This window comes from Phocoena phocoena, chromosome 13, assembly GCF_963924675.1.
Source record: "Phocoena phocoena chromosome 13, mPhoPho1.1, whole genome shotgun sequence".
Lineage (NCBI taxonomy): Eukaryota > Metazoa > Chordata > Mammalia > Artiodactyla > Phocoenidae > Phocoena > Phocoena phocoena.
The window spans coordinates 16,017,490-16,043,105 of NC_089231.1; the positions used below are offsets into that span (position 1 = coordinate 16,017,490).

Consider the following 25,616-nt stretch of genomic DNA (forward strand, 5'->3'; position numbering starts at 1 on the left):
GGATCAGGGAGGGTTGGAGAATGCCTTTATTCTCTTCCAGCAAGAGTTTCTTTAGAGATGCAGCAAATTGGATTCACTATAATAGGAACAAAATTTATAGAGACATGTAAAAGAGAGCGCTGAGTTGAGGAAGTAGCACAGCCAATTCTGATTCCAGCCTCCTCTTAATTTCCGGGAAGAATGAATCAGGGTCTCACTCTGTGTGCGGGCATGCACCATCCTAAGTTCACAAAGACAGAACAAAGAGAAAGCCTGGCAGGAAAACACGCTCTGAACAAGAGAACTCGTTCCAGGAGGCTAAAAAGACCCAGTGACCTAAACGGACTGGGAAAGAATAAAATCCTGTAACACAGATATATGAAGTCAGCCTGAGAGAGAGAAAAGGATTCCAAAACCATCACCAGTGATAATCAGAAGTGTTTCGTATTACTATGTAAATATATTAGGGACAGTGATTAAGACATAGATGTGCCATGAGAAAACATTATGTTTCAGTTCTGATTCTAACTTCCCTAGCTGGGAGGACTTGGGCAAGTTATTTCATCTCTAAACATCAACCTCCTTACCTGTAAAAATGGGCCCGATATTGCTTCCAACTTTATAGGTTCATTGTGGGATTTGTATGAGATAAAAGACTTTAATCTCTTAGCACGATGGCAATACTACGTATCACTGTTAGTAACATTTCCATTGTTCGAATGAAAATTTTATTTAAAAGACGATGTGCACTTTCTAAAGTAATAAAATGAAAATTGGAAGGGGAAAAGAAAAAACAGTTACTGAGACTGACAGTGAGAAACAGAAGCAAATAGGAATAAAGAAGAGAGAAACGTATGTCTTCGTCTCTTTGCACTGTGTCAGGATCTGTTGGCTCCCACTCTGCCACTCTCAGCTTTTCACGCCAGGGCCGGCACGGTGGTTCTCAGACGTTAGCGGGCAGCATCATCACCTGGAGGGCTTGTTACAGTCAGAGTGCCTGATTCAGTGGACCTGGGGTGGGGCCCCGAGAATCTGCATTTCTGACAAGCTTCCAGATGATGCTGGAAGAGACCATATTCTGAGGAGCACTGATAAAAGCAAGCACTCCCTGGGCCCCAGACTGAGCCCAGGGTCAGATAGGTTATCTTTATAATAAAAAGGGTGCTTTTTTGTAGTTTTCTTGGACATCTGAAATCTCTGTGGCCTTGGCCTGTGATAACTCAGGGCTGACCCAATGGCTCTCTGTTGTCTCTGATTCCCACTGATGGCCCTGGGATGACCAGTGGCCTTTCGTGCCCTTCATTCTTCCCTCCTAGTGGCAAGTCTCCAGCTTGAGTTTTGCTTTGGTTCCAGCCATCCTGATCTGTCCTCACCAGCTCCCCTCCGTGGACTTGGAGCTCTGCCAACCAGTCCTAGCCAGCCTAAGGCGTCTTTTTCTTGTCCTTACTAGTCTCCTTGCAGGGAACAGAGCTCTGGTCTTTGAACTGCTGTCCCCTGGGCGGACCTCCCCACCCTCTCCAGAGCCTCCCACCCTGCACTTGGACTTCAACTGCCTGGTTAGACCCAGCTATGCCCTCTTGGAATGTCTGGTGCCCAATGGTTCCCATATCATGGCCTTGTTCAGTGCAGACGGTGGACTCTGACCCTTGCCCGTCTGGGCTACTCTCTGTTGTCATTCTGGCCACCTCCGACCACGAGCTGCTGCCGTAGTGGTCAGGTCTCAGCTCATTCTGTGCCCTACTTCCTCTGCATTACCCCCAAGAACCTACCGGGCCAGAGTCATAAAACAATTAAGAAGTCATTTCGACAACTACTTATTGAGCAGTACTAAAAGCCTAGCACTGCTTTAGGCGCTTACTAAAATCCTAGCACTGCTTTAGGCAATGATAACAGCAGTACCCAAAGCAGAGAAATATCCTGCCTTCTATTCCAGTGGAGAGAGACAGAAAATAAATATATAAATAAAGCGGCATCTATAGACTGTTAGATAAAGGAAAACGATAAATCAGGACACATTAAGTCTTATATGTGGAATCTAAAAAAATGCAACAAACTGGTGAATATAAAGAAAAGAAGCAGACTCACAGATAGAGAGAACAAACTACTGGTTACCAGTGGGGAGAGAGGGGAGGGGCAAAATGGGGTGGGGAAGGGTGGTACAAACTACTGGGTATAAGACAGGCTCAAGGATGTACTATACAACACAAGGAATATAGCCAATATTTTGTAATAACTGCAAATGGAAAGTCACCTTTAAAAACTGTATAAACGTTTTTGGGACTTCCCTGGTGGTGCAGTGGTTAAGAATCCGCCTGCCAATGCAGGGGACACAGATTCGATCCCTGGTCTGGGAAGATCCCACATGCTGTGGAGCAACTAAGCCTGTACGCCACAACTACTGAAACCTGCGTACCTAGAACCCATGCTCTGCAACAAGAGAAACCACCACTATGAGAAGCCCACGCGCCACAATGAAGACCCAACGCAGCCAAAAATAAATTAAATAAAGAAATAAATTTATTTAAAAAATTGTATAAACATTTTTAAAAATTAAAAATATATATAAAATAAAATAAGTAGAGAGGACAAGGGAGGCCTGCTGTGAAGGTGACATCTGAGTAAAAACCTGAAGAAGGAAAGGGAGCAAGCCACCAGGAGAGCAGAAAAGTAAGTGCTGCAGAAAATGGACCGTTATTTGTAATTCCTGTTTGGGAGCTACTTCTTACCTAAGCCAGTGGCTCATACACATTTTTTTTTTTTTTTGAGAGGCCTTAGGTACACGGGCCTCTCCCTGCTGTGGCCTCTCCCATTGCGGAGCACAGGCTCCGGACGCGCAGGCTCAGCAGCCATGGCTCACGGGCCCAGCCGCTCCGCGGCATGTGGGATCTTCCAGGACTGGGGCACGAACCCGTGTCCCCTGCATCGGCAGGCAGACTCCCAACCACTGCGCCACCAGGGAAGCCCTGCTCATACACTTTCTAATGTCATGGACTTGTAAAAAAATTTTTTTTTTTTTTTTTTTTTTTTTTTTGCATTACGCGGGCCTCTCACTGTTGTGGCCTCTCCCGTTGCGGAGCACAGGCTCCGGACGCGCAGGCTCAGCGGCCATGGCTCACGGGCCCAGCCACTCCGCGGCATGTGGGATCTTCCCTGACCGGGGCACGAACCCGTGTCCCCTGCATCGGCAGGCGGACTCTCAACCACTGCGCCACCAGGGAAGCCCAAAAAATTTTTTTAATGAGGCACGATCAGAAGATGGCTCTGTTGTTTGGCCAACACCAAGCTCTCCAGCATCCATCAGTATGTGCCTTCCTTTTTGGCCATTCCCAGCATCCTACATAGACATGTCCTTGAATCGCCTCTCTTTAATGACCTCTCTGATCCCCACTAACCATCTGGCTCCACTCCCCAGTCAGCGACTCCACATCCTTCCATCCTTGACCCGATCCAGCCAGGCTTCCTCTTCCATCGTTCCACGGAGGCACTGTGGACAAGGTCACCAGGAGACCTTCATGTTGCCAAAAGCAAAGATCACTTCTTGGCATATTCAACTCCCCCAGCGTGAGCCCCGTAGACCACACCCTTCCTTCTTGAACTGCTCTCTTCTCTTGGTTTCCTGGTCCCTGAGGTGTCTTACTTGTCCTCCCATTTCACAGGTCCCTCATTCTCAGAGTCCTCTGGGGTTCCTCCCTTTTTTCCCAGCTTCTACAGATTGGGACACCAGAGGTCCTAGGATTCAGTAACAAGGCTTTAAATTCTGCATGGATCCCAAAGACTCCAAGATTTCCATCTCCAACTTTGACATTTCCACTGATCTCCAGACTTACACAGCCAACTGCTTACTTACCATCTCTACATGGATGTCTAAAAGGTCCCTTTATCTTAACTTGTCCAAAAAAGAAAGCTTGATTTTCCTCTCCAAACCCTGCTTCTCCAGTGTTCTCTGTCTCAATGAATACCATCACCACCTACTCAGTTACCAAAGCAAAAAGCAGAAATCGTCCTCAACACTTCTCTTTTTCTCACACTTCACATCCAATCCATCAACAGGTCCTAACATTTCCACCTCTAAGACATATCTTGAACATGACCTTGTCTCTCTATTCTAACCACCACTACTGCAGTCCAAGCCTTATCATTTTTCATCTGAAATACGGCAAAAGTCACCTGATCCACCTCCCTGCTTCTGTTCTTGACCTTCTTAGGTCTATTATTAACACAGGAGCCAGAGTGATTGTTCTTAAAATGCCAGATCATATCACTTTCCAAATTAAAGCAATCCAGCAACTCCCCAGTCTGCCAGGACCCATGTTCAAGCTCCTTAGTGTTGCTGCAAGGTCCTACATGGTCCAGCCCTGCCTGTCTCTCCTGTCTTCATCTCTTCCACCTTCACCATGCTTCAGCCTTCCTTCTGCTCCTTTAACAAGGCTCTTCCTCTCTTGCCGTAGACTTTGGTACTAGTTGCTCCCTCTGCCTGAAACTGTCTCATCCTGATTTCCCCATGGCCGGCTCTTTCTTGCCATTTGGGTCTCAGATCAAATAGCCTCTCATCAGACAAGCCTTCTCTGACCTAGTCTAAATAGCTACAACCCCCTGTTCTATTTCTTTCCTAATGTTTATTACTATAGATTGTTTCTTGTTTAGTTATTTGTTTATTGCCAATCACGCGCACACACACACACACACACACACACACACACACACACATATAAACGGAGGCCCCATGAGAAGCCCTTGTTTGTTTTACCCATTGATGTATCCTCAGGACCTAGAACAATGCCTGGCAAATAGGCATTCAATAGAGCATGGTTGGATGGATGAATGCCTAGCATTTAATAAAAATAGCTTCCATCTACCAGCACCATCTCCCTACGAAGGAAGGGATATTTAACCCAAAAGAGGTAGAGGCAGGCCAGCACAGTGGCTAGAACACAGACTCTGGAGTTGGATTGCCTGGGTTTAGACGATGGGTCCACCAGGACTATCCTCTTTAGTCTCAATTTTCTTATCTTTAAAATGGAGATTTTGGGCTTCCCTGGTGGCGCAGTGGTTGAGAGTCCGCCTGCCGATGCAGGGGACGCGGGTTCGAGCCCTGGTCCGGGAAGATCCCACGTGCCGCGGAGCGGCTGGGCCCGTGGGCCATGGCCGCTGGTCCTGCGCGTCCGGAGCCTGTGCTCCGCAATGGGAGAGGCCACGGCAGTGAGAGGCCCGCGTACCGCAAAAAAAAAAAAAAAATGGAGATTTTGTGGCCTAGCCATACAAGGAATATGACTCACCCATTAAAAAGCAGTGAAGTACCACAACATAGGTGAACTTCAAAAACATCATGCTAAGTGAAAGAAGCCAGGCACAAAAGGCTACATATCGTGTGATCCATTGATATGAAATATCTAGAACAGGTAAATCCTCAGACACAGGCAGCAGATTTCTAAAAACTGGAGGTAGGGGACACTGGGGAGAAACTGCTTAATGGGTATGAGGTTTCCTTTGGGGATGATGAAAAGAGACAGAAGTGGTGGTTGTACAACATTGTAAACGTACTAACTGCCACTGAATCATTCACTTTTAAGTGGTTAATTTTATGTGATGTGAATTTCACTTCAACCAGAAAAAGAACGAAAAAACTGGGGATTTTATTATAACAGTTGTCCCTACTGTATAGGAACATTATGAGAATTGAATGAGGTAATGCTGCAGAGGACTTAACACAGTGCCTTACATTTATCAAACATTTAAGAAAATCTACCTCTTAGTAGTTAATTTAAATAAATATAGCTTTATGTAATATCACATCATTTTCTTATTTCTTCACATTTCACCATAGTGAGAACTGACAACTTGATCATGAATTTGCATCATACCACGAGCCAGAATTTGAGAACCACTGAAATAAACAATTTTGATAAATAAAATCACCTTTCGTAAAAGGCCCATTTTAGAGAGCCATCCTAAATCATTTAATAAACTGAAGATATGAAAGAGAGGAACCGGTGACAACAGTGCTGTCCAGAGACGCACGGAAGCAAAGGCCAAGGTGAGTCAACGTGAGCCATTCAATTTTTCTCACTAAAGTGAGAACAGCCACACATCCACATCCACACATCCCCAAACAAGCGGCCACAAGCACTACAGCAGAGAAAACACCATTTTACCTGATCAGGAAAAATGTGTCGACGCCGAGATAGAACGGGCCACTCCGAGAATCAAGTTTTAAGGACTCTGGCTTTCCATTCAAGCACATTACGTGTAACAGACATAAAAAGCAAAATATCTTTTTATCTAACAGAAGAAAATCATGTGATTTATCTTTTCAGAAGAAGCAAGAAGAACACCTTTAGCTTTCAGTTATATTGAGAGGGTTTTATGCATCCCCGTAATTCACTTAAGAGGACAACTTGGATTGGGAATAAGAGATGGTGAAAAACAAACAAACAAACAACAACAACAAATACTTCGATCAACTATGCTCCAATATAAAATAAAAAGTTAAAAAGAAAAGAGAGAGAGATGCTGTCTGAGGTAGCTAATCGTAACCGGGGCTTTGTGCTCCTTTGTGCCTCTACAGGGCCAGCAGCGCCCTTGGGGCTATAGCAGCATCACCTGTTTCTCATGGTTCAGATCTCGTGGGAGGATCTTCAAACCACACCGGGCAGGCCCCTCCCCTCAATTCTGATATGTGTGTTTGGTCCCCACTTAGAGAGTTCCACTCTGTTGATGGGAGTACGTCTGGAGTATAGCAGCAGAAAGAAGGTCGAGAAACACTGATTTCACACTAGTGCACAATATTTATTTATATTTGCCAATTTTTCCAGGAGAGAAGAAAAAAGTTTCTGGATTTATTCATCATGACGAGAGGGAACCCAGCTCTTTGGACGATGAAAATACAATACTCAGCGATCACTATTTACCTGGCAATCAGGTGCCTGATTTACACCCAAGAGGAGGTAAAGCAACCACTGGACACTGGCCTGGGAAACTCACTTATGGGAAGTCGTGGCTCTGTCTCTAAAACAGAAGGAAGGCTGCTCGAGTGGAAGGCTGCGGCCTCCCGCCCTAGGGCCCAATGTGATCCCCCTACACAAAAGCTCCTCTCTTCCTCGACGGCTCGTAAAGATTCCTCAGCATTCCACACCCAAAGACAGCCATGCGGTCATCTGACCGGCGTGCCCAGACACGATCCAGAGGAAGCTCAATTATCAGAGGCCATTCAGGGCAGAGCACGTGCTTCCTGGCATCTTTGTGATCCAGAGGGCCGGCACATTCTTCTGCCAAGAAAAGCATTTCAGAGCACGGTCCATGGCTCCTAGAAATCCTGGGCGGGAGCAAAGGTGTCACTGTCCACCCTGAAAGCCAGACCAGTCCACACGCTGCCCCACAGACAAGAGGCAAAAGACACAAACAAGTGATCCTGGCCGCCACACGGACGCTCCCTCCCTGCAACCCTGGAAAGCTCAACTCAGTTCTCCGTGGTCCCCTCTTGATCTATCTGTAGACCTTTGGACTTCGTCTCCCTCCCCTATGAACCTTGACTTTCCCTAACAGTCTTGACCTGAGGTTGGTGACCCCACTCTCCCGTACAGAATACGCTCCCCGAGCTCAGTCCCCAAAATGCCAGCGCCTGCCACCCCCCGACCCAGTCCTGGTTTACAAAGGGTTGAGTCAAGCGAGATTTAGACATCATTAAGAAATCACATGCTCCATAAGGCCAGCGTGTCACTTGAAATGGCATCCCTAGTGCTTTCCCAAGAATGAATCACTTGCCAACAACATCTCTACCTGTCACGGTATGAAAACAGAGCGGCAGGTGGAGTGGAAGGTAAGGGTACAGACCTTATAGTTAGTTGGACACGCCTGGCTCTGAATCTAGCTGTCACGTATTAGCTCTGTGACCTCTGGCAAGCAAATTAACTTCTCCGGCCTAAATTTCCACATCTGCAAAATGGGAATCAAAGTAGATCTTATAATCATGGGATTATTGTGAAAAACAAATAAGATAGTGTCACAGCTACTACCACTCACTCTTTTAAGCCCTATTGCTTTAAGAAGGGTGAATCCCTTCTACTTAATTTATTCCCTTTAATCTAAAACAAATTTGACTTGGCTCGTCCTGAGAGCCAATTAAGTATCTGGAATTGTGCAACGGGACCCTCCAAAACTCAAGCCAGCTCCAAGAGACTCATTTCTTCTCCAGGACTTAGCCGGGTGCCTTAAACATTGTGGGCAGAAGAAGTCCTTGCAGAACTGAAACTTATTCACAATCGAGATCTGGCTTATAACCAAGCTCTGGAAATCTGAATCAATTTCTTAAATGGAAGAGTGTAATTAACTAGCATTTTGAGGTTCCAGCTGTAAAGATGAGTTTTTCCATTGGCGTCGCTCTCAGATGTGCCTGCCTGAAGGCATGAAGCGCACCCTTCCATTTAGAAGAATTTTCTCTCCCCAGGAATTGGCACTGTCACAGCACAACCGGCAGTGTCCTACACCTCGTATCCTGGCTCCCCTCGGTTCCCCGAGAAGCCACAAACTGCAAAGCAGAGTCACGGGGCCTGGCTTTGCCCAATTCTGCCCATTCCTTTACCTCTCTGAACCTCTTCCCTCACTTTTAAACCGAGCACATTTTAGGCAGGGCTGTCGTGAGGATTCAAGAAAAATATTTGTCCAATATCTGGCCCGATGCCTAACTTGGCAAGCAAGGACTGAATACATTTTGCTGTCATTATTATTTTCCTTCATCTAAATTCTACTCGCGGGTAAACTTAACTAGCAGTAGCTATCAGATGGTCTGAAAATAACTGACCTATAGAGAAGACAGCCTCTCTGAGTCCCATTTCGCTCATTTGTAAATGGAAAGTATCACAAACCACAGGGGCACAGGGAGGGTCAGGTGAAACAGTGCATGTGGTTACCTACGTGGGGGTCCCTGGACCAGAAGCTTCAGCATCACCTGGGAACTTGTTGGATATGCACAGTCCCAGGCTCCACCCCAGACCTACAGAATCAGAGTCTTAGGGGACAGGGCCTGGGAATCTGTGTGGTGACAAGCCCTCCGGGTGATTTCAGTGCTCACCCAAGTTTGAGAAACATGGGTGTGACAGTGCTTCGAATTTCTGGATTTTCTCAGTGATTATTACTGTGAGCCCACTTTAAGCAGCAGACCACAGAGTAAGAGCCCTGGAGCCGAAATCCATAGCTATTTACTTCATGAAGACGTCCTCAAAGTCCACTGGTATTTTTCTCATCTAAATAGTAAACAGCAGGCTCACGTAACAGGAAACCATTCTAAGCAAATGCAATGATTATTTGGAGTATAAAGAACTAGGAGTCCGAAATACCCTATTTGGCTCTAAACATCTAGAAGACACAGTGGTCTTATGTTGATTTGACTTCCTGGTGAGTGTGAAAGTAGAGAGAAAAAAATGCTGAACCTAACGGTCTCTCCATCTTGATTATTTCCAAACATTCAGGAATGTGATATTTTACTCTGATGGTATTAAACACACACACAAAAAATTGTTATAGCAATGGAACACAGAAACCCCCCATTTTGAGACCACAGTTAAATGTAGCTGCTGAAAAAGTTAACACAACCTTAGTGTCCCTATCAGGGAGAGCCTTATTTTGGGTGAAGAACCTAAAGTTTCAGGGGCTGATTCCTAGAACCATAGCAGGTGTCTGCCTGTGATCTTGTCTTAAAATGCAGGCTCTGTGGGTTAGCCTTTCACCCGATGATAAGCAATGGTGAATTTTGGTGACTGTAGGCTCACCCTCAAGCTGACAATTAGAAGCATGTGGCAGGACCCCGGAACCCAGTTGACCTCAGCAAGGTCAGTCTAGAAAGAGGTCTTGACCAGTTAAAGCCCCTATCCATTCCTCCCTCTCCTGGTTTAACTGGAAGAACAAGGAAAAGAGGAATGAATTAGGAGGAGGTGAGGACACATTATCTCATTGAATTCCTTCAACAAATCCCATGAAATGTCCCCATTTTATACATGTGGAAACTGAGGTTCCTAGAGGTCAAACAACCTGACCAAGGGCGGAGTTAGAAACCAAGGCAGGTTTGCCTGGGGTTTGCTAAGCATATGCTCTTTCTGCCAAGCCCACCCTGGAACCTTCTAGATGGCTGCCAGGGAGCATAGAGAGTTCTTGAACCACGTGAGGTGAGAAATAATGGAGAGGTCTGAGGCTTGGGGGAGCCCATCAAAACTGTCCTCAACATCTGACAGGGTCGTAATAGAAACAAGAGAGTAAGTAGATTTATTTCCTGAGACCCCAGAGGGCAAAAACCAGGGCCCAAGAGTAGAAATTATAGGGCAGCAGGGATTGCAGCCGTGCAGAAGCCTGACAATGAAACTTCCCATCACGATGGGTTCCGAGGGCTTCTGATTTGGGAAGGAGGTTGCACAGGGACCTCTAAGCCTTCTCCGTGCTTATATTATATCATCTTTATACAAACATGCTTTTGCTGTTTTTCTCATTGTTGGGGTTTTTTGTTGATGTTGCTGCTGTCTTTGTTTTTGCCTGAAGATCCAAATAGGATCTGATAAAGTCATCACTATGCCTTCCACACTGGATGTGTTCCCTGCAGCTACTGGAGCACATATTCCTATTCTTCTGGTCCGGTCACTGAAATTTTGTTTTGTTTTTTTCCCCTCTCGTTGGAGTAAAGGAAAGACAATCGCGTGGACCTCAGAGGCTCTGACAAAAATTATTCCACATCTTCTAAAATTACTTGCATGTGAGGCTATTGTTGTTTCAGAATGTGTGTGTGTGTTTGCCTTGCCATATGCGCAGGTGGAAATAAAGGTAACGCTCTTGATTTTTAACTAAATCACAACCCGCTGTGACTTATCCCTACCCAGCCTGTCACTACGCTGTACCAGGTTGTCTATTTCCATTGTAATCCCCTCCTGTTTTTTGCACAATCACTCCCCTGGCTTCAGCTTATATGTAAATCATTTACCTCAGGAATACCAGGAAGGTTCTGTGAGTCGTCTGTGTAGCTGTGACACTGAAAATAGACATCGTGCTCGTGGGATGGTCCCTTAGAGGATTACCATAGTGCAATCCAATCTCTGTTCTGACCTAGACTCTGAGTTGTACAAAAACACACTGGATAATTGTACCTAAGAAAGAAAGCAGCATTTTCAGCGACCTCGCCTGAACACACTCATGGCAAACAAAGACTGAACTGTGAAGAGTAGAGACCCAACATTCACTCCAGCTTTTAGAAGCTCTCGGGCATCACTAGACCCCAGCTCTGCAGGGATTATTTTCTAATAGTGTCGTCATCTAAGTCACCTCTCATGAGCGGTCTTGAAAAAATAAATACCTACTTTTCCCTCTGCTCGGGGTTTCTGACAGTGAGGGATGGGCAAGGCAATCAGTCCGTCGGATTGTGTTTCTTTGCTCACTCCTCACCCGCTCTCTCAAAGGCAGGCTCCCGTAAGTGGCCGAATGCGCTCCGTGTGTGGGTGATGCCTTGCGGTCTGACCTCCACCCGGTGGCTGCCACATAGACAGTTCCAGCCAGAGGAAGGGTGAGGCCCAGCAAGGTGAGGAACCTGCAGGGAGATGACACACATGTGACCAAGCCTGACCTCACCCCAGCACCACAGTACCACAGTAAGATGCAGAGAAAACAGCCCAGGGCAAAAAAACCCTCTCCAGCCCCCTACTGAAATGTAGGCAAACGTTAAGAGGCTTAAGGGTTAGGAGTGGCTTTCTAAGAAAAGATAATGAAAGAAATTACAAAGTCAAAGATGAATGGATTTCACTAAAGTCCTTATTATAATTGTAAAAAATAAATTAATCATAACAAACAAAAAACAACCAACACATCGAGGAAGAGATTTGCAGCTGATATGACTGTGTCATATCCTTCATCTGTAGAATGAACTTTAAAAAATCAGTAAGAACCCAACTAACACAGACATAGAAAAGGGAGTGAAGAGTATGAATAGCAGGTAAACTTAGAAAGAAAAACCCTTATTACCAATTTTTTTTAACGTAAAGGGAGTGAAGAGTATGAATAGCAGGTAAACTTAGAAAGAAAAACCCTTATTACCAATTTTTTTTAACGTAAAGTAAACCAATTTATGAATCTATCAAATTGGCACCAGTTTTCATAAAGGGAGCTTCTGATGCTGGTGGCAGGGTAATGAAACAGACATGGGCATCTCCTACTGGGGGCAGAATAATGAGGTTTTCAGGAAAGCACCTTATAAAAGATCCGACTTCTGGGCCAGCAAGCCTACTGCCATTAGTTTGTCCTAAGAAACAATGTCAGATGCAACTAAGACTTAACAGGCAAGTTTGCCGAGGTGTTTGGGGAAGAAGCGATGCCTCAAATAAAAGAAATTCATCTTCAGTGTCACATGATAGGAACAGGAATATCTGGGGATGGAATACATTTCTCAGTAATCCCAAAAGCCCATCACATTTGGGTGTGGCTGGCTCCCTCTGGAACACGTTTGAATTTTCTTGTTTAAAGTAAATGGTGGACTTCCCTGGTGGCGCCATCTGTCTGTCAATGCAGGGGACACGGGTTCGAACCCTGCTCAGGGATGATCCCACATGCCGCAGAGGAACTAAGCCCGTGAGCCACAACTACTGAAGCCCGTGCGCCTAGAGTCCATGATCTGCAACAAGAGAAGCCACCGCAATGAGAAGCCCACACACCGCAACGAAGAGTAGCCCCCGCTGGCCGCAACTAGAGAAAGCCCACGTGCAGCAACGAAGACCCGACTCAACCAAAATAAATAAATTAATTAATTAAATTAAAATTCACCTTTAAAATAAATAAATAAATAAAGTAAATGGTGATCAGACGTCATTCAATGAATGCAAATGAAATGGCCAAGTGTAGCTAGTGAGCAAAAGTTGATAAAACAGTCCAACGTGCACATCCCAGCCCGGTACCTGAGATGCCTATACTCACAGACACATGGCAACAGACATGTCCAGGGGGAGTGATCCAGTCACATCTGGCCACACCCCCACCAGATGAGGAGAAAGAATTTATTGTAAAGACAGGGAGAGAAGGAGCCAGAAACGAAACATTTCTGAATCTTAAAATATCTACCAAGAAGAAAAAAAAAAGATTGCATTAGTAACACTTTACTTGGCAATAAATACTTAATGCTTTTCCAAGAGCTTTCATATTTATTATTTCAAAATCAAACTTTGACATTAAAAAGGGCAGCTAGCTTTTAATATATCTGATTTACACATGGGGAAATTAGAGCTCAAAGGTGCAGAAACTCACAGAATTAGGAACTCTTGGCCCAGCTGGAGGTGGACCACGGGTCTCCTGAATCCTCAGCCTGCCCGGGCTCTGCATCTTTTCCCAGCACTCAGAACTGGGAATGGCAATCCACAAAAGCCTCATTGCTGGCTCAAATCTTTCTGTGAGCAGGTGTCCACAAGAGAGATATATGCGACATGAGATGGAAAAATAGGGTGGAAGGCACAAGCTGGGGAAAGGTGCCGCCAGATATTGAAGATAAGATGCACCAACTTAGGACACAGTTAATTAGTCACCACGAGAAATAGTTCGTAAAGATACAAGTGGGAAGACTAGGCAGCAGAGGTCTCAAGCTTTAGCGTGCCTCGGAATTTCCTGAAGGGCCTGGTAAATAGACCGCTTCCCGCCTCCCCTCCCTGCAAGCTCTGAGCCAGTAGGTCTGGGGTGGGGCCAGAGAATTTGCTTTTCTAACAAGTTTCCGGGTGTTCCTGCTGCTAATTGGGGTGCGCACTCTACCAGACCAGGGGACTTCCAAAATCTCAGCAAAGGATGAGGGGCACAGCGTGGTCTCATAAAATAGCAACACTGGTTATAAATAACAAAAAACACTGCTGTTTATTAAATGCCCACTTGCTATGAGGCAGGTCTTGTTCATTATTTCTACTTTGTCAACATCCCTATGAGGAGCTATTATTTACCTTATTTTACAGACAAGGAAAATTCTCCTCAGATAAGTTTATGAATTTGAACATAGTGGTTAAGAATACAGGATTGGGGCTTCCCTGGTGGCGCAGTGGCTGAGAGTCCGCCTGCCGATGCAGGGGATGCGGGTTCGTGTCCCGGTCCAGGAAGATCCCACATGCCGCGGAGCGGCTGGGCCCGTGAGCCATGGCCACTGAGCCTGCGCGTCCGGAGCCTGTGCTCCACAACGGGAGAGGCCACAACAGTGAGAGGCCCGCGTACCGCAAAAAAAAAAAAAAAAAGAATACAGGATCTGCAGTTTGGGAGCCTGCATCCACCTTTGACAATCTGACCATGGGTAAGTTAGTTTAATTGCCCTGTGCCTCAGTTTCCCCCTTGGTAAAATGGAGATACCTACTTCACAGGGTTGTTATAAAAATGAAATGTGGCGAGAACTCTAAAGCACTTAGAAAGTACCTGGCCTTGAGTAAGAGCTCAGTAAATGTTGGTTGTCTTTATTATGATTGCTGCTGAGTTGCAGGGCCAGAGCTCACCCCAGGTCTGTATGAACTTGAAGGATGTGGTCTTTTTATCCCCTCAAGCTACCTCATCTCACCACACCACTAGACTCGCGTTCAGGAGTTTTGGGTCCAAGCCACCTTGCTGTGTGACTCTGGGCAAGTCACTTCAGCCCTCTGGGTCTCATTTTCTCATGTATGTAATGAGGAAGGGTGGGTTGGACACAATATATTCTCATGTCCCTTCCACCTCCAGCACGCACTGTTCCCATGAGTGTGACCAGAGGGTTTCTGAAATGTCCAAATAGGGCACTAAAAGGTCAAAAATGTGTGATCCCTTGTGAGTCTTATTGTCACCTGTTAAGGGTGGAGACAAGAAGCAGGAGATGTTGGTGGGTCCTCAGCGCTGGCCAATAGTAAGGGGGCTCCATCAGGGGATCCCTACGGGGGACACAGCAGCAGAATTCCTTTATCCAATTCCAATCATTTTGAATTGCTCCCCGAGCTACTTCCTGGTAGTATTCAATATTTTAATTTCCCCAATAAACTCTCACCCTGAAACAAAAGTGTACTGACAAGCTGACAAGTCTGTTCCCCTTTGAAGTTCTATTCTAATTTTAAAAGAATCAACTGGAGTTCTGTTTTTTCAGTGAACCACTCAAGAGCCTCTGGCCGATTGATCAGGACCCCAGCCTGCGGACTCCGGATGAACTGAGAAAACCAGCTTCTCTGGCCTGCAAAGCAAAGCCCAGCCCTTGCCTGTGGTGACCTTCTGCGGACATCCTGCAAAGCCACAGCCACCATAACCTTCCTTGTCACCTTTAACTGCACAGCACATATTGGAGGTCATGGGACGATCCCAAATCAAGATGTAAAAGCTTTGTAGTTTATCTTCACTATTGAAAAAAACTTTTTTTTTTTTACTTTAATTAAGGGCCTTCCATGCCACAAAGAGTCCAAGACAACAGAATTAGGAATAAAATGATAAACTATACTTCTGGGCTTCGAGATTACATTTTCTTCACCTCCCTTTGTTTTTAAAAGTGTGTTTTTTTGTTAGATCTGAAGCCTCCCTTTTCAAGAAGCACAGGTTTCGCAGCAGCTGGAAAATGTACCCCAGGTGTCCCAAATGATACTCTTTCTGCGTCTAAATCATAGAGGAACTGCCTCACTAGCCCCGAAGCCGATGAAAGCAGGTTAGAATAGACATCACCTCAGCTGCCCCGGGGGATTCCCTGTCCGTGGATGAGCAGTCTGTCTGTGGATGAAATCTGAAGCGCTGGGCAACAGTGTCCAGACTCTGAAGGACACGGGAGACCCAGGTCCTCACTGCTAAGCGGGCAAACCTGGAAGGTGATAACTTCTTCATCCATGGGGTGAACACTGCCCCCCTAACCCCAAAGATATTGCAGGCAGTGTACTAACTAAATGACATTCCTGGCTCTGCCCCACTCCATCACCATACCACCCTGTAGTCTGGCAGTGACTTTTAAACCTCTAAATAGCTCTGGCCCAACCAAAAAGCCAGAATAGTGCTGGAAGTGTGTGTGTGTGTGTACATGTGTTGGGGGAGATCACAGAAAGGGTTAAGCATGGTTACACTGAAGGCAGCATCAGCTTAGGTCCCCCAGACACTCAGGCTCACCCCTTCTACCTTGGGCCTGGGTCGGGAGTACATGGGGGCTTCTGCAGGATCCCACCCCCTCCCCCCAGCTCCGGTCCCACCCATTTTCCCCTCAGATGCTCTGTTCCTATACCACCAACTGCCTTACGGGCAGGAGTATGGACAACCTAAGCTCCGCCCCCTAGGCCCACCCCCACTGCAATTCCCAGGTCCTAGACACTCGAGAGTGCGGACTGGAAGACAACGGGCAGGCTCCAGGGGGGCAATGTCCCATTGGCCCTGCAGCATCTCATCCCATGGGGAGGACACAGCCAGAGGAAGGCCAGAGAAGTGTGGCATCCCTTAAATATGGAGTCCAGGATAGGATCCTTCTTGGCTAGGTCTGAGGGCTGCATTGCAGGCATCACTCCCCCTTCCTGCAAAGTGCCTCTCATGTTGATTACAAGACTCCAGGGAGCCTAAGGGTCAGAAGAGAAGGACGATGAATAGAACATAATTGAACCCTAGATGTCCAAAATCAAGTTCAAAGGGACTTGGAGAAGAAACTCTTATGGACTGAATTGAATCTCCCACCCCAAATTCATATGTTGAAACCCTACCCCCCTAGTACCTCCGAATGTGACTCTTTTAGAGGGGTGATAAAGTTAAACATTCCATTGACGTGGGCCCTAATCCAATCCGACTGGTGTCCTTACATGAAGAGGAAATCTGGACACACCCATGTGTGCACACAGAGGAAAGACCACGCACGTGAGGAAACAGCAAGAAGGTGGCTGTCTGCACACCAAGGAGAGAGGCCTCGGGAGAGATCAGCCCTGTGACACCTCGATCTAGGACTTCCGGCTGCCAAACAGTGTGAGAAATAAATTTCTGTTGTTTAAGCCACCCAGCCTGTGGTACTTCGTTAAAGCAGTCCCAGCAAACTAACACAGAGACTCACCAAACGCTATGCTCAGTGGGGCAGCACTTGGGCTGGGAACCAGGCCAAGACTCTCAGAACTGGACCGCACATGGACGGTTGGGCTCCCTGGGCTTGTCCAATGTCACCAAGTGACCCAAGTCAATGTCCTCAGGTCCCAGGAGCACTGAGAGGAAGCACCCATACCTGAGTCTCTGTCCTGCCATAGTAACTAAAACTGACTGGCAGCCCCTGCACATTCAATCAACCTTAAGTGTGCCAGATTCCAGGTCTACACAGGGGAATATGAAACCTTTGCTTGAAACCAAATAAATGATCTGTTTCCAAGATTTCAGCACACGCCCCCCTCCAACCTCTGCACTAACATAGGCCAGCTCGGGCTTCCCTGGTGGTGCAGTGGTTGGGAGTCCGCCTGCCGATGCAGGGGACACGGGTTCGTGCCCCGGTCCGGGAGGATCCCACATGCTGCGGAGCCGCTGGGCCCATGAGCCATGGCCGCTGAGCCTGCGCGTCCGGAACCTGTGCTCCGCAACGGGAGAGGCCACAACAGTGAGAGGCCCGCGTACCGCAAAAAAAAAAAAAAAAAATAGGCCAGCTCAAGCCCTCCTTATAAATGTCTCCTTTTTACCCAGCATGGCTCTCCCTGCCCCCATTGCCCCTCACCCCAAAGCTCCTCTCCGAGTGTGCCCGTCCCCAGCGCTCAATGTGGGACCTGAGCATCTCTTTCCTGACAGTGTTTCCCAACAGCTCAAGCACACAGACGCTTCTTCCTAATTGTAGGTTTCCCGAAATGAGTAACTCCCAATCCTTTTGACCCTCCCCCAGCACACACACGTGATGTCTCACACAAAGGCCAGATAGTAAAGTGCTCAATAAATATTCTCGGAATTAAACTGAGAACAGAAAATGGTATTCTGTGAAATGTTTTGGGCTTCTTTTGAGTCCTTAGTTGGAAAGACACTTCCGGGGGTAATTCAAGTTATTCTTATTAAAATAGGTCCATTTTCTCAATCAGTGCTCAGGGAAATCCATGAGAGATAGCAGCGGGGCAAGAAATCAGCCCTTGCAGTGCTAACACCATTGTTCCACTACCTAGGCCTCCTAATTCTAATTATAGTAGGCAAAGTGAGATGCTATCGGCCTCACAGAGCATAGGAAAGAGAACAGCGCAGAGGAGCGAAACATGCCACCCCAAAATGTGTCTCTTTGGCACGCAGATTATTTCAAGCTAAAGACAATCAAGGTGCAAAAGTCTCAGGAAGAACCTTTGACCTTCATCCTAACTGCCAAGAAGAATGTAGATAGGGGACATGTTCCAGAGAGGGAGTCATCATCATAGATAACTATAGTATAATAGGAACTAGGGGTGTGGACAGGAAGAAACCCAGCAAAGTCTGTTAAAATTCCTCTCTGTGTCCGTTGTCTCTGCAGGGTCTAGCAAGCATTTGTTTACCAAACACCTGTCCTTTTTCACCTTCATGTAAATTGCCTTCCTTCCCTTTGAAGCCCCAAACCCCTCCCTGATTCTCCTTCTCTCAGAGGGCACATAAGCCTCAATGGTCTAACTTGTCCCATAGTCTCCTGGAGCCCCAGAATGTCCGTAATCAAATTCGATTTTCTCCTGTTAATCTGTCTCTAAGTCACCACCTTCCCAACTCCCTGTCATGTTTAAAGGACCTCAGATAACCGAGCCAAATGAGCAGCTAGGTATTAGGTAGTGTTCTGGATTGAATTGTGTCCACTCCAAAAATTTCAAACCCTAACACCCCTCCACCCCCGCTGCCACCCTGGGGACTCTTGAGTTTGGTAACACTGCCAATGTGACCTTATTTGGAAATAGGGTCTTTGCAGAGGTAATCAACTTAAGAAGAGGTCATAATGAAACAGGAGGGAAGGGGGCAGGGCACAACCTTTAAAAACATGACACAGGCATAGGACATGACAAAAACTGGTTAGAACCAACTAGGTCCAAGGTGGCAGAAGATTTGACTTCCAGTGGACCTTGAGCCTCATCATACACAATTGTAATACATTAGCATAATCTAAGTGACACACCCACCAGCGCCACAGTTCCGAAGCCGGCCATCAAAGATCAAAAAGTGGGCAGAGGACCAATTCCTGGAAATCTCCACCCCTTCCCCAAAATTCTTGGAAAAATCTTCCCACTCATTGGCCTATGAAATTACCCAGCCCATAAAAACTAACGACCCCATATTTCGGGGCCTCTCACCCTCTGAGATGGGCCACGATGGGTCACACTCTGTCTGTGGAGTGTGTTTCTCTCCAAATAAACCCACTTCTTACCTATCACTTTGTCTCTCACTGAATTCTTTCTGAGAGGAGACATCAAGAACCTGAGCTTCATTAAGTCCTGCGACCAGGTATGTGATCTCAATTAAAAGACCATGGGTTCAAATCCCAATCTGGGTTCTGGCCGGGTTTGAGTCCCAGCACTTGTATTCAAGTCCCTATCTGAGGTCCATGGTTTGATTACTAGGTGAGGGTAGGTCCTAAGTCCAGTGTGACCGGTGTCTTTACACAAAGAGGGAAATTTGGACACAGAGAGACACACAGGGAAGAACACTACCTGATGATGGAGGCCAGATGGGAGTGATGCCTTGTAAGCCACCCAGTTGGTGGTACTTTGTTACAGGAACCCTAGGAAACAGAACACAGTAAGTGGTGCTAAAATACGCAGATGTGAATTGTTAGGGAACTAGCCTATAACTGGGTTTGGGATCATCACACCCAAATCTTATCTAGACCCACTGGTGCTCCATATTTTCATTATCAGGAACTCAAAGTCTGTTGGTTGAAATTTTATAACATCCTATGGCAGCCACTTTATGCAGTTTTTTGCCTAAAAGCAGTATGTTCTGACCTGCCCAGAATAGTCCTTCTCTCTGCTACACCAGGCTCATTTCTTCTTGGCTTCTCTGCCACAGTCTTCCCCTCATGTTGACTCCTACCCTCGTGATCTAGTTGGAAAAAAATCCGCACAAACAGCTACTGCTGAGCTGGTTGCCTCCACATCTGTAATGGAAATATTGGCAACCCATCAAAAAGCTTTAAGGACGAGCTGACAAATCTTTTCCAGATGGAGACCTCTTCCCCTGGGCACAGATGCTCCCATTGCTATCTGCTGCCTCTGTGTAGAAGCTGGATAAACACCTTGGCAGTGAGGACTAAGTTCCACTAATACATTCACCCGAGTCAACTCTGCTCACCTTAATCAGGGCCCTTTATTTTTCCAATTCCTCAGAGAGAAATCATCAAAATATCTTTGTATTGATAATAATTTCCAACCTTCCATTTTATTCTAATATCAACTCTAGCTAATAAGCTTAGCATTAGGCAGAAAAACTAGACTAACAGATGAATCTCTTAAATAATAATGACCGTTAACTCATTAGAGAGTCATTTATTCACTTGCTATGCTAATATAATAACAACTCTGCAAGTTTTTCTTTGTTTCTAGGATATTTATGGCTTATTCAACAAGAACTGAAATTTAAATTTGACATATAACAACTGGCTTTCTCTTTTTTTGTTTTGTTCTGTTTTCTTTTTAATACCACCTGAAATATTTGGTTTAGATAGAGAGGTAATGTACCTGAAGCTGTTGGGATAATCATAAATTCAGAGGACAATTTAAGGTTATTGAAAACTAACTGCAGGCTTCCCTGGTGGCGCAGAGGTTAAGAATCCGCCTGCCAATGCAGGGGACATGGGTTCGAGCCCTAGGCCAGGAAGATCCCACATGTGGTGGAGCAACTAAGCCCGAGCACCACAACTACTGAGCCCATGTGCCGCAACTACTGAGCCCACACGCCACAACTACCGAAGACCACACGCCTAGAGCCTGTGCTCTGCAACAAGAGAAGCCACCGCAATGAGAAGGCTGCGCACCGCAACAACGAGTAGCCCCCGTTCGCCACATCTAGAGAAAGCCCGCACGCAGCAACAAAGACCCAACGCAGCCAAAAATAAATAAATAAAAATGTATTAAAAAAGAAAAAGAAAACTAACTGCAATATCAACACTTAAAAGAGGCTTTTAATACCGTGTGTGACATTGTGATATAATAAGAAATATAGGGCTTCCCTGGTGGCGCAGTGGTTGAGAGTCCACCTGCCGATGCAGGGGACACGGGTTCGTGCCCCGGTCCGGGAAGATCCCACATGCCGCGGAATGGCTGGGCCCGTGAGCCATGGCCGCTGAGCCTGCGCGTCCGGAACCTGTGCTCCGCAACGGGAGAGGCCACAGCAGTGAGAGGCCCGCATACCGCAAAATAAATAAATAAATAAATAAAATAAAATAAAAATAAGAAATATATATTTGGTCTTCATCCCCAGTTCCTGGTACAGAACGCCTAAAGCCTTGGAATTTCCCAAGTGATGGGCTGAGAGGAGCATCCGTTGTTATTCATTATAAGCCCCTTTCAACCACACTTGAGTTTAAGCTAATAACGTGACTCTTGGAGGAGAGGGGCTGGTTGTCAGAGGAACCAACCATGTGATTAGAGGGTTGGGAGTTTCAGACCCATCCCCAACCTCTGGGGAGAAGAGAGGGCCTGGGGATTGAGTTACTCACCAATAGGCGGTGATTTAATCAATCATGCCTACATGATGGACCCTTCATAAAAACCCTAAACAAAGGGGTTCAGAGAGCTTCCAGGGTGATGAACACACTGGGGTGTTGGGAGGGTGGTACACACTGAGAGGGCATGGAATCTCTGTGCCCCTTTCCACATACCTTGCCCTCTGCATCTCTTCCACTTGGCTATTCCTGAGTTTTATTCGTTATAATAAGCCAGTAATAGTAAGTCATGTGTTTGCCTGAGTTCTGTGAGCCATTATAGCAAATTATCAAACCCGAGGAGAGGATCCTGGGAACAAATCAGAGTCATGGGAACCCCTGATTTGTAGCCAAGTTGGACAGAAGTAGTGGGTAACCTCAGGACCCAATACTTACACAATTGGTGTCTGAAGTGGGGAGCAGTGATGTGAAACTGAGCCCTTAATTTGTGGGGTCAGCACCACCTCCAGATACTTAGTGTCACAATTTCATAATGTAAGGAGGAAACCCACACATTTGGTATTGGAAGTTTCTGTATGTAGAGAAACAATGTCTTCCTTTTAATGTGTCACGTTAGTTCTTATTTGGATGGATGACAAGAGTAAATACAGAAGACACTCGCAGTAAAAATTTTAGGCTTTAAAGCTCTTCCTTTGAAAATTTTGAAAGACTTCGAGGAAATCTAACCAGTTTCCACGTGGACTAAAATGTTTCCATTCCACTTGGCTAAAGTCAGAAGGGGACTGTAAGCCTGCAGAGACTTGGGGCCAGACTGAACAACATGGTCTACCCCTCTTTGTACAGAGGAAGAGGCTGGAGCAGGGAGAGATTAAGTGATTTGCCCAGGATCACACAGCTGGGAGGTGCAAACCAGGACCAAATGCTGGCCTCTTAGCATTAATCCATCACAACACATTGGCTTCACACGATCCCAGTTTAGAACGTCTTTCCGGATTTGGCACCTGACTGATTTCCACACATGGGCCACAGCAGAGAACCCTCACAATATGGAAACCAGATACCATCCAGCTCCTTCCTTCAGACCTAACCAGGCAGCTGAGGCTGATTAAGGCAGTGAGGGAAGATTACGTTTAAAAAGTTATTACATAGGGCGTCCCTGGTGGCGCAGTGGTTGAGAGTCCACCTACCGATGCAGGGGATGCGGGTTCATGCCCCGGTCCGGGAGGATCCCACATGCCGCGGAGCGGCTGCGCCCGTGAGCCATGGCCGCTGAGCCTGCGCGTCTGGAGCCTGTGCTCCACAATGGGAGGGGCCACAGCAGTGAGAGGCCCGCGTACCGCAAAAAAAAAAAAAAAAGAAAATATTATTACATAAAGATTCAGCTCCTACCTTCTCTTTAATGTCTCTCTCCTCCTCTCCACCCACTCCCAAGACCCCCAAACTCTATTAGTCTCGGTTTATTGGATTTAGCAGGATGAAAGTTTGGTTCAATCCCAAGAGAATGGCCAAGAGGCTCCAAGGGGCCGGGGATTTTCAAACTTGATGCTGAGACAACAGGTTCACTGGGTATTCTATTGGACCTACCCAGCCGAGACATCTCAGTCACATCTTCTTCAGCACAAGAATTGGGGACACACACGCCCACGCTGTAGTCAGCTCCATCCTGGGAACACAATGCCACAATGTTCTTTAATGTTAGTATTCATAGAATATATGCACGATCGTTCCTAAGTAAGGCTACTGCTGTACTACCCATGAATCCAGATCGGGAGAAGGAAAAGAGAAGTTATTGAAAGAAGAAAAGTTTGCTGACTTCTTTGGAGATGGTTTTTCCATTACAGAGTATTTCAAGTCAACTTACAGAACATCACATGCACCCATATTTAAATAAAAATATGCTCCAAGGGTTAACGTAATTGCTTATTTAGAAAGCAGGCTCGGGACTTCCCTGGCAGTCCAGTGGTCAAGACTCTGTGCTCCCATTGCAGGGGGCACAGGTTCGATCCCTGGCCGGGGAACTAAGATCTCTCATGCCCCACGGTGTGGCCAAAAAAATTTTTTAAATAAAAGAAAAAAAAAAAAAGCAGCCTCTACTGTGGGGTAGTCTGCCCCAGTTCATCTCTCTCCTATATTACAGGTCATTAAGAGTTAACAACTCGTACAATTTTCAACAAATTTGCCAAGCTGTCATTTCTTTGTAGCAGGACACAATGTACCAAGTAAAGATTTTATTAATAAAAAAGCCCAAAATGAGAATGCCGGTGCCAATAAAGTAAAGATCAAGTTATAAATAAAAATTGCTGGGATGCTTCTTCTAAGCATATAATTTACATGATTGTGTACATTTCACCTTTTGCTCTGATATCAAAATCATTAGTCTGCTTTGAAAATAGGATATGAACCCTCAAGCAATCATTGTCAAATTTTCAGCATGACAGATGGAGCTGGGTGATAATCTCCCTATCTCCATTGGTTAACAATTGTAAGACCATTTTATAGCATTAACGTCAAAGAGCTTGGTTTTCTTATTGTTATTTTATACAACTGTTATTAGCCAACTAGTAATGTATTTTCTCTTAGTGTTGCGTGCCAGGCATAAAGTATATCTTTGTATTTAATAGGAGGCTGTGCTGTTCCTAGCTTTTTCCCCCCAAAAGTAAAAGAATTAACATGCTTTGAAGATAGTGAGCCCTGTGACCTCAGTCAACCTATTTAGTGATGTATTTGTAAAAGTTCCAACCCATCTGCTAGGATAACCTCAGATTCACGTTTCAGAGCTCTGTTTCTGGGAAAGGATTATGGGTAATGGGAAGTCCATTTCCTTTGGTATTCCAAACACTGATGGTGAGTCAGGAGTTAATGCTCAGGAATATTGGCTGGAACTTGACCTTAGATTCCCCATAAAGGTCATCCAGAGGTCTTGTCCCATGCAATGTGGTAGGAGGAACATCTGAAGACCTGTTTGGTTTGTGGACAACTACCTCCTATAATGTCCCATACTCAGGACATGCAAGCAAGTTTCCACCAACTGTTTAAAATTTAACTTTTTGCAAAACATCTTAATAGTTTGTTGCTTTTCCAATGAAGATAAGCAACCAGTGGAGTTGTATCAGGTTTCATATCATGAGTCCAATGTTCACCAGTCTTTTAAGAGTGTGTGTGTAGATCCCACGCTCACATGCAGGACGTGAAGCTTGCACTACTGCCCTTGGAAATGCCCCGATGGAGCATGGGTAGAGAGACACTCACTGGAAGATCCCAGCCTGTCCACATTTCCATTAAAAATATTGCTTCCCAGCTTCCTGAAAGAGTCATACACTGAATTTCAGAGCAGAAGAAGTGGGCAAATTTAGCTTCCTTGTGTCGCTTTCAAATGAATTTATCGGCATTCAGCTCCACCTTCTAAACCTCTAAAATTTAAATGATCGAAAAAAGAAGAGGCAAGTATTCAGATGGCACTCTTGGGCCTGCATTTGGCACCCACAGCCCATCTCTTCACTGAGGAGAACCATGATGCATGTTCTCACACATGACCTGCGTTCTCACACATGACCTGTTGCTGAAAAAATGAAGAGTTTGAAATCTTTTAAAAAACAAATGCTTTGGGGGAGTAAAAAAGATGTAACTAGGGCTTCCCTGGTGGCGCAGTGGTTGAAAGTCCGCCTGCCGATGCAGGGGACACGGGTTCGTGCCCCGGTCTGGGAAGATCCTACACGCCGTGGAGTGGCTGGGCCCGTGAGCCATGGCCGCTGAACCTGCTGAGAGGCCACAACAGTGAGAGGCCCGCGTACCACAAAAAAAGAAAAAAGTAACTAAAATTTGGTAGCTTTTCTTTCTCCTCCATACAGCCAGGAGAAAATACTCACGTCTTAAAATTTTTTAATCCAATTTTGTAGGACCTTATTTTGGAGAGAGGTTTTTGATTGTTTGTTTTTTAATCTTGGGAGTAAAAGCGTGCAGTAATCAAGTTCCACGGTTAATGCCTCTCTAGCCCTGGTCCTGTAAAGCTCCTATTTTATTAGTTTGTGCTCGTATATGTCCTCTTCCCCTTTATTTTAAATAATTCATTTCCTTTCCTCTTTCTTCATCTCACCCTTTCTCTTTCCTTTCCCCC

At 45.9% G+C, this 25,616-nt stretch overlaps 1 protein-coding gene across 1 annotated transcript in view; it reads right to left on the minus strand.

Moving 5' to 3' along the window:
* Positions 1 to 25,014, minus strand: part of LOC136132497 (O-acyltransferase like protein-like) — a 48,477-nt gene extending 23,463 nt beyond the window's left edge. The window contains 9 exon segments of the mRNA XM_065889417.1: positions 6,132 to 6,198; positions 6,961 to 7,004; positions 7,120 to 7,291; positions 11,313 to 11,539; positions 12,916 to 12,957; positions 12,959 to 13,055; positions 23,087 to 23,165; positions 24,681 to 24,820; positions 24,987 to 25,014. Coding sequence (XP_065745489.1) covers positions 6,132 to 6,198; positions 6,961 to 7,004; positions 7,120 to 7,291; positions 11,313 to 11,539; positions 12,916 to 12,957; positions 12,959 to 13,055; positions 23,087 to 23,165; positions 24,681 to 24,820; positions 24,987 to 25,014 — 896 coding nt within the window.
* Between the last annotated feature and the right edge of the window lie 602 nt (positions 25,015 to 25,616).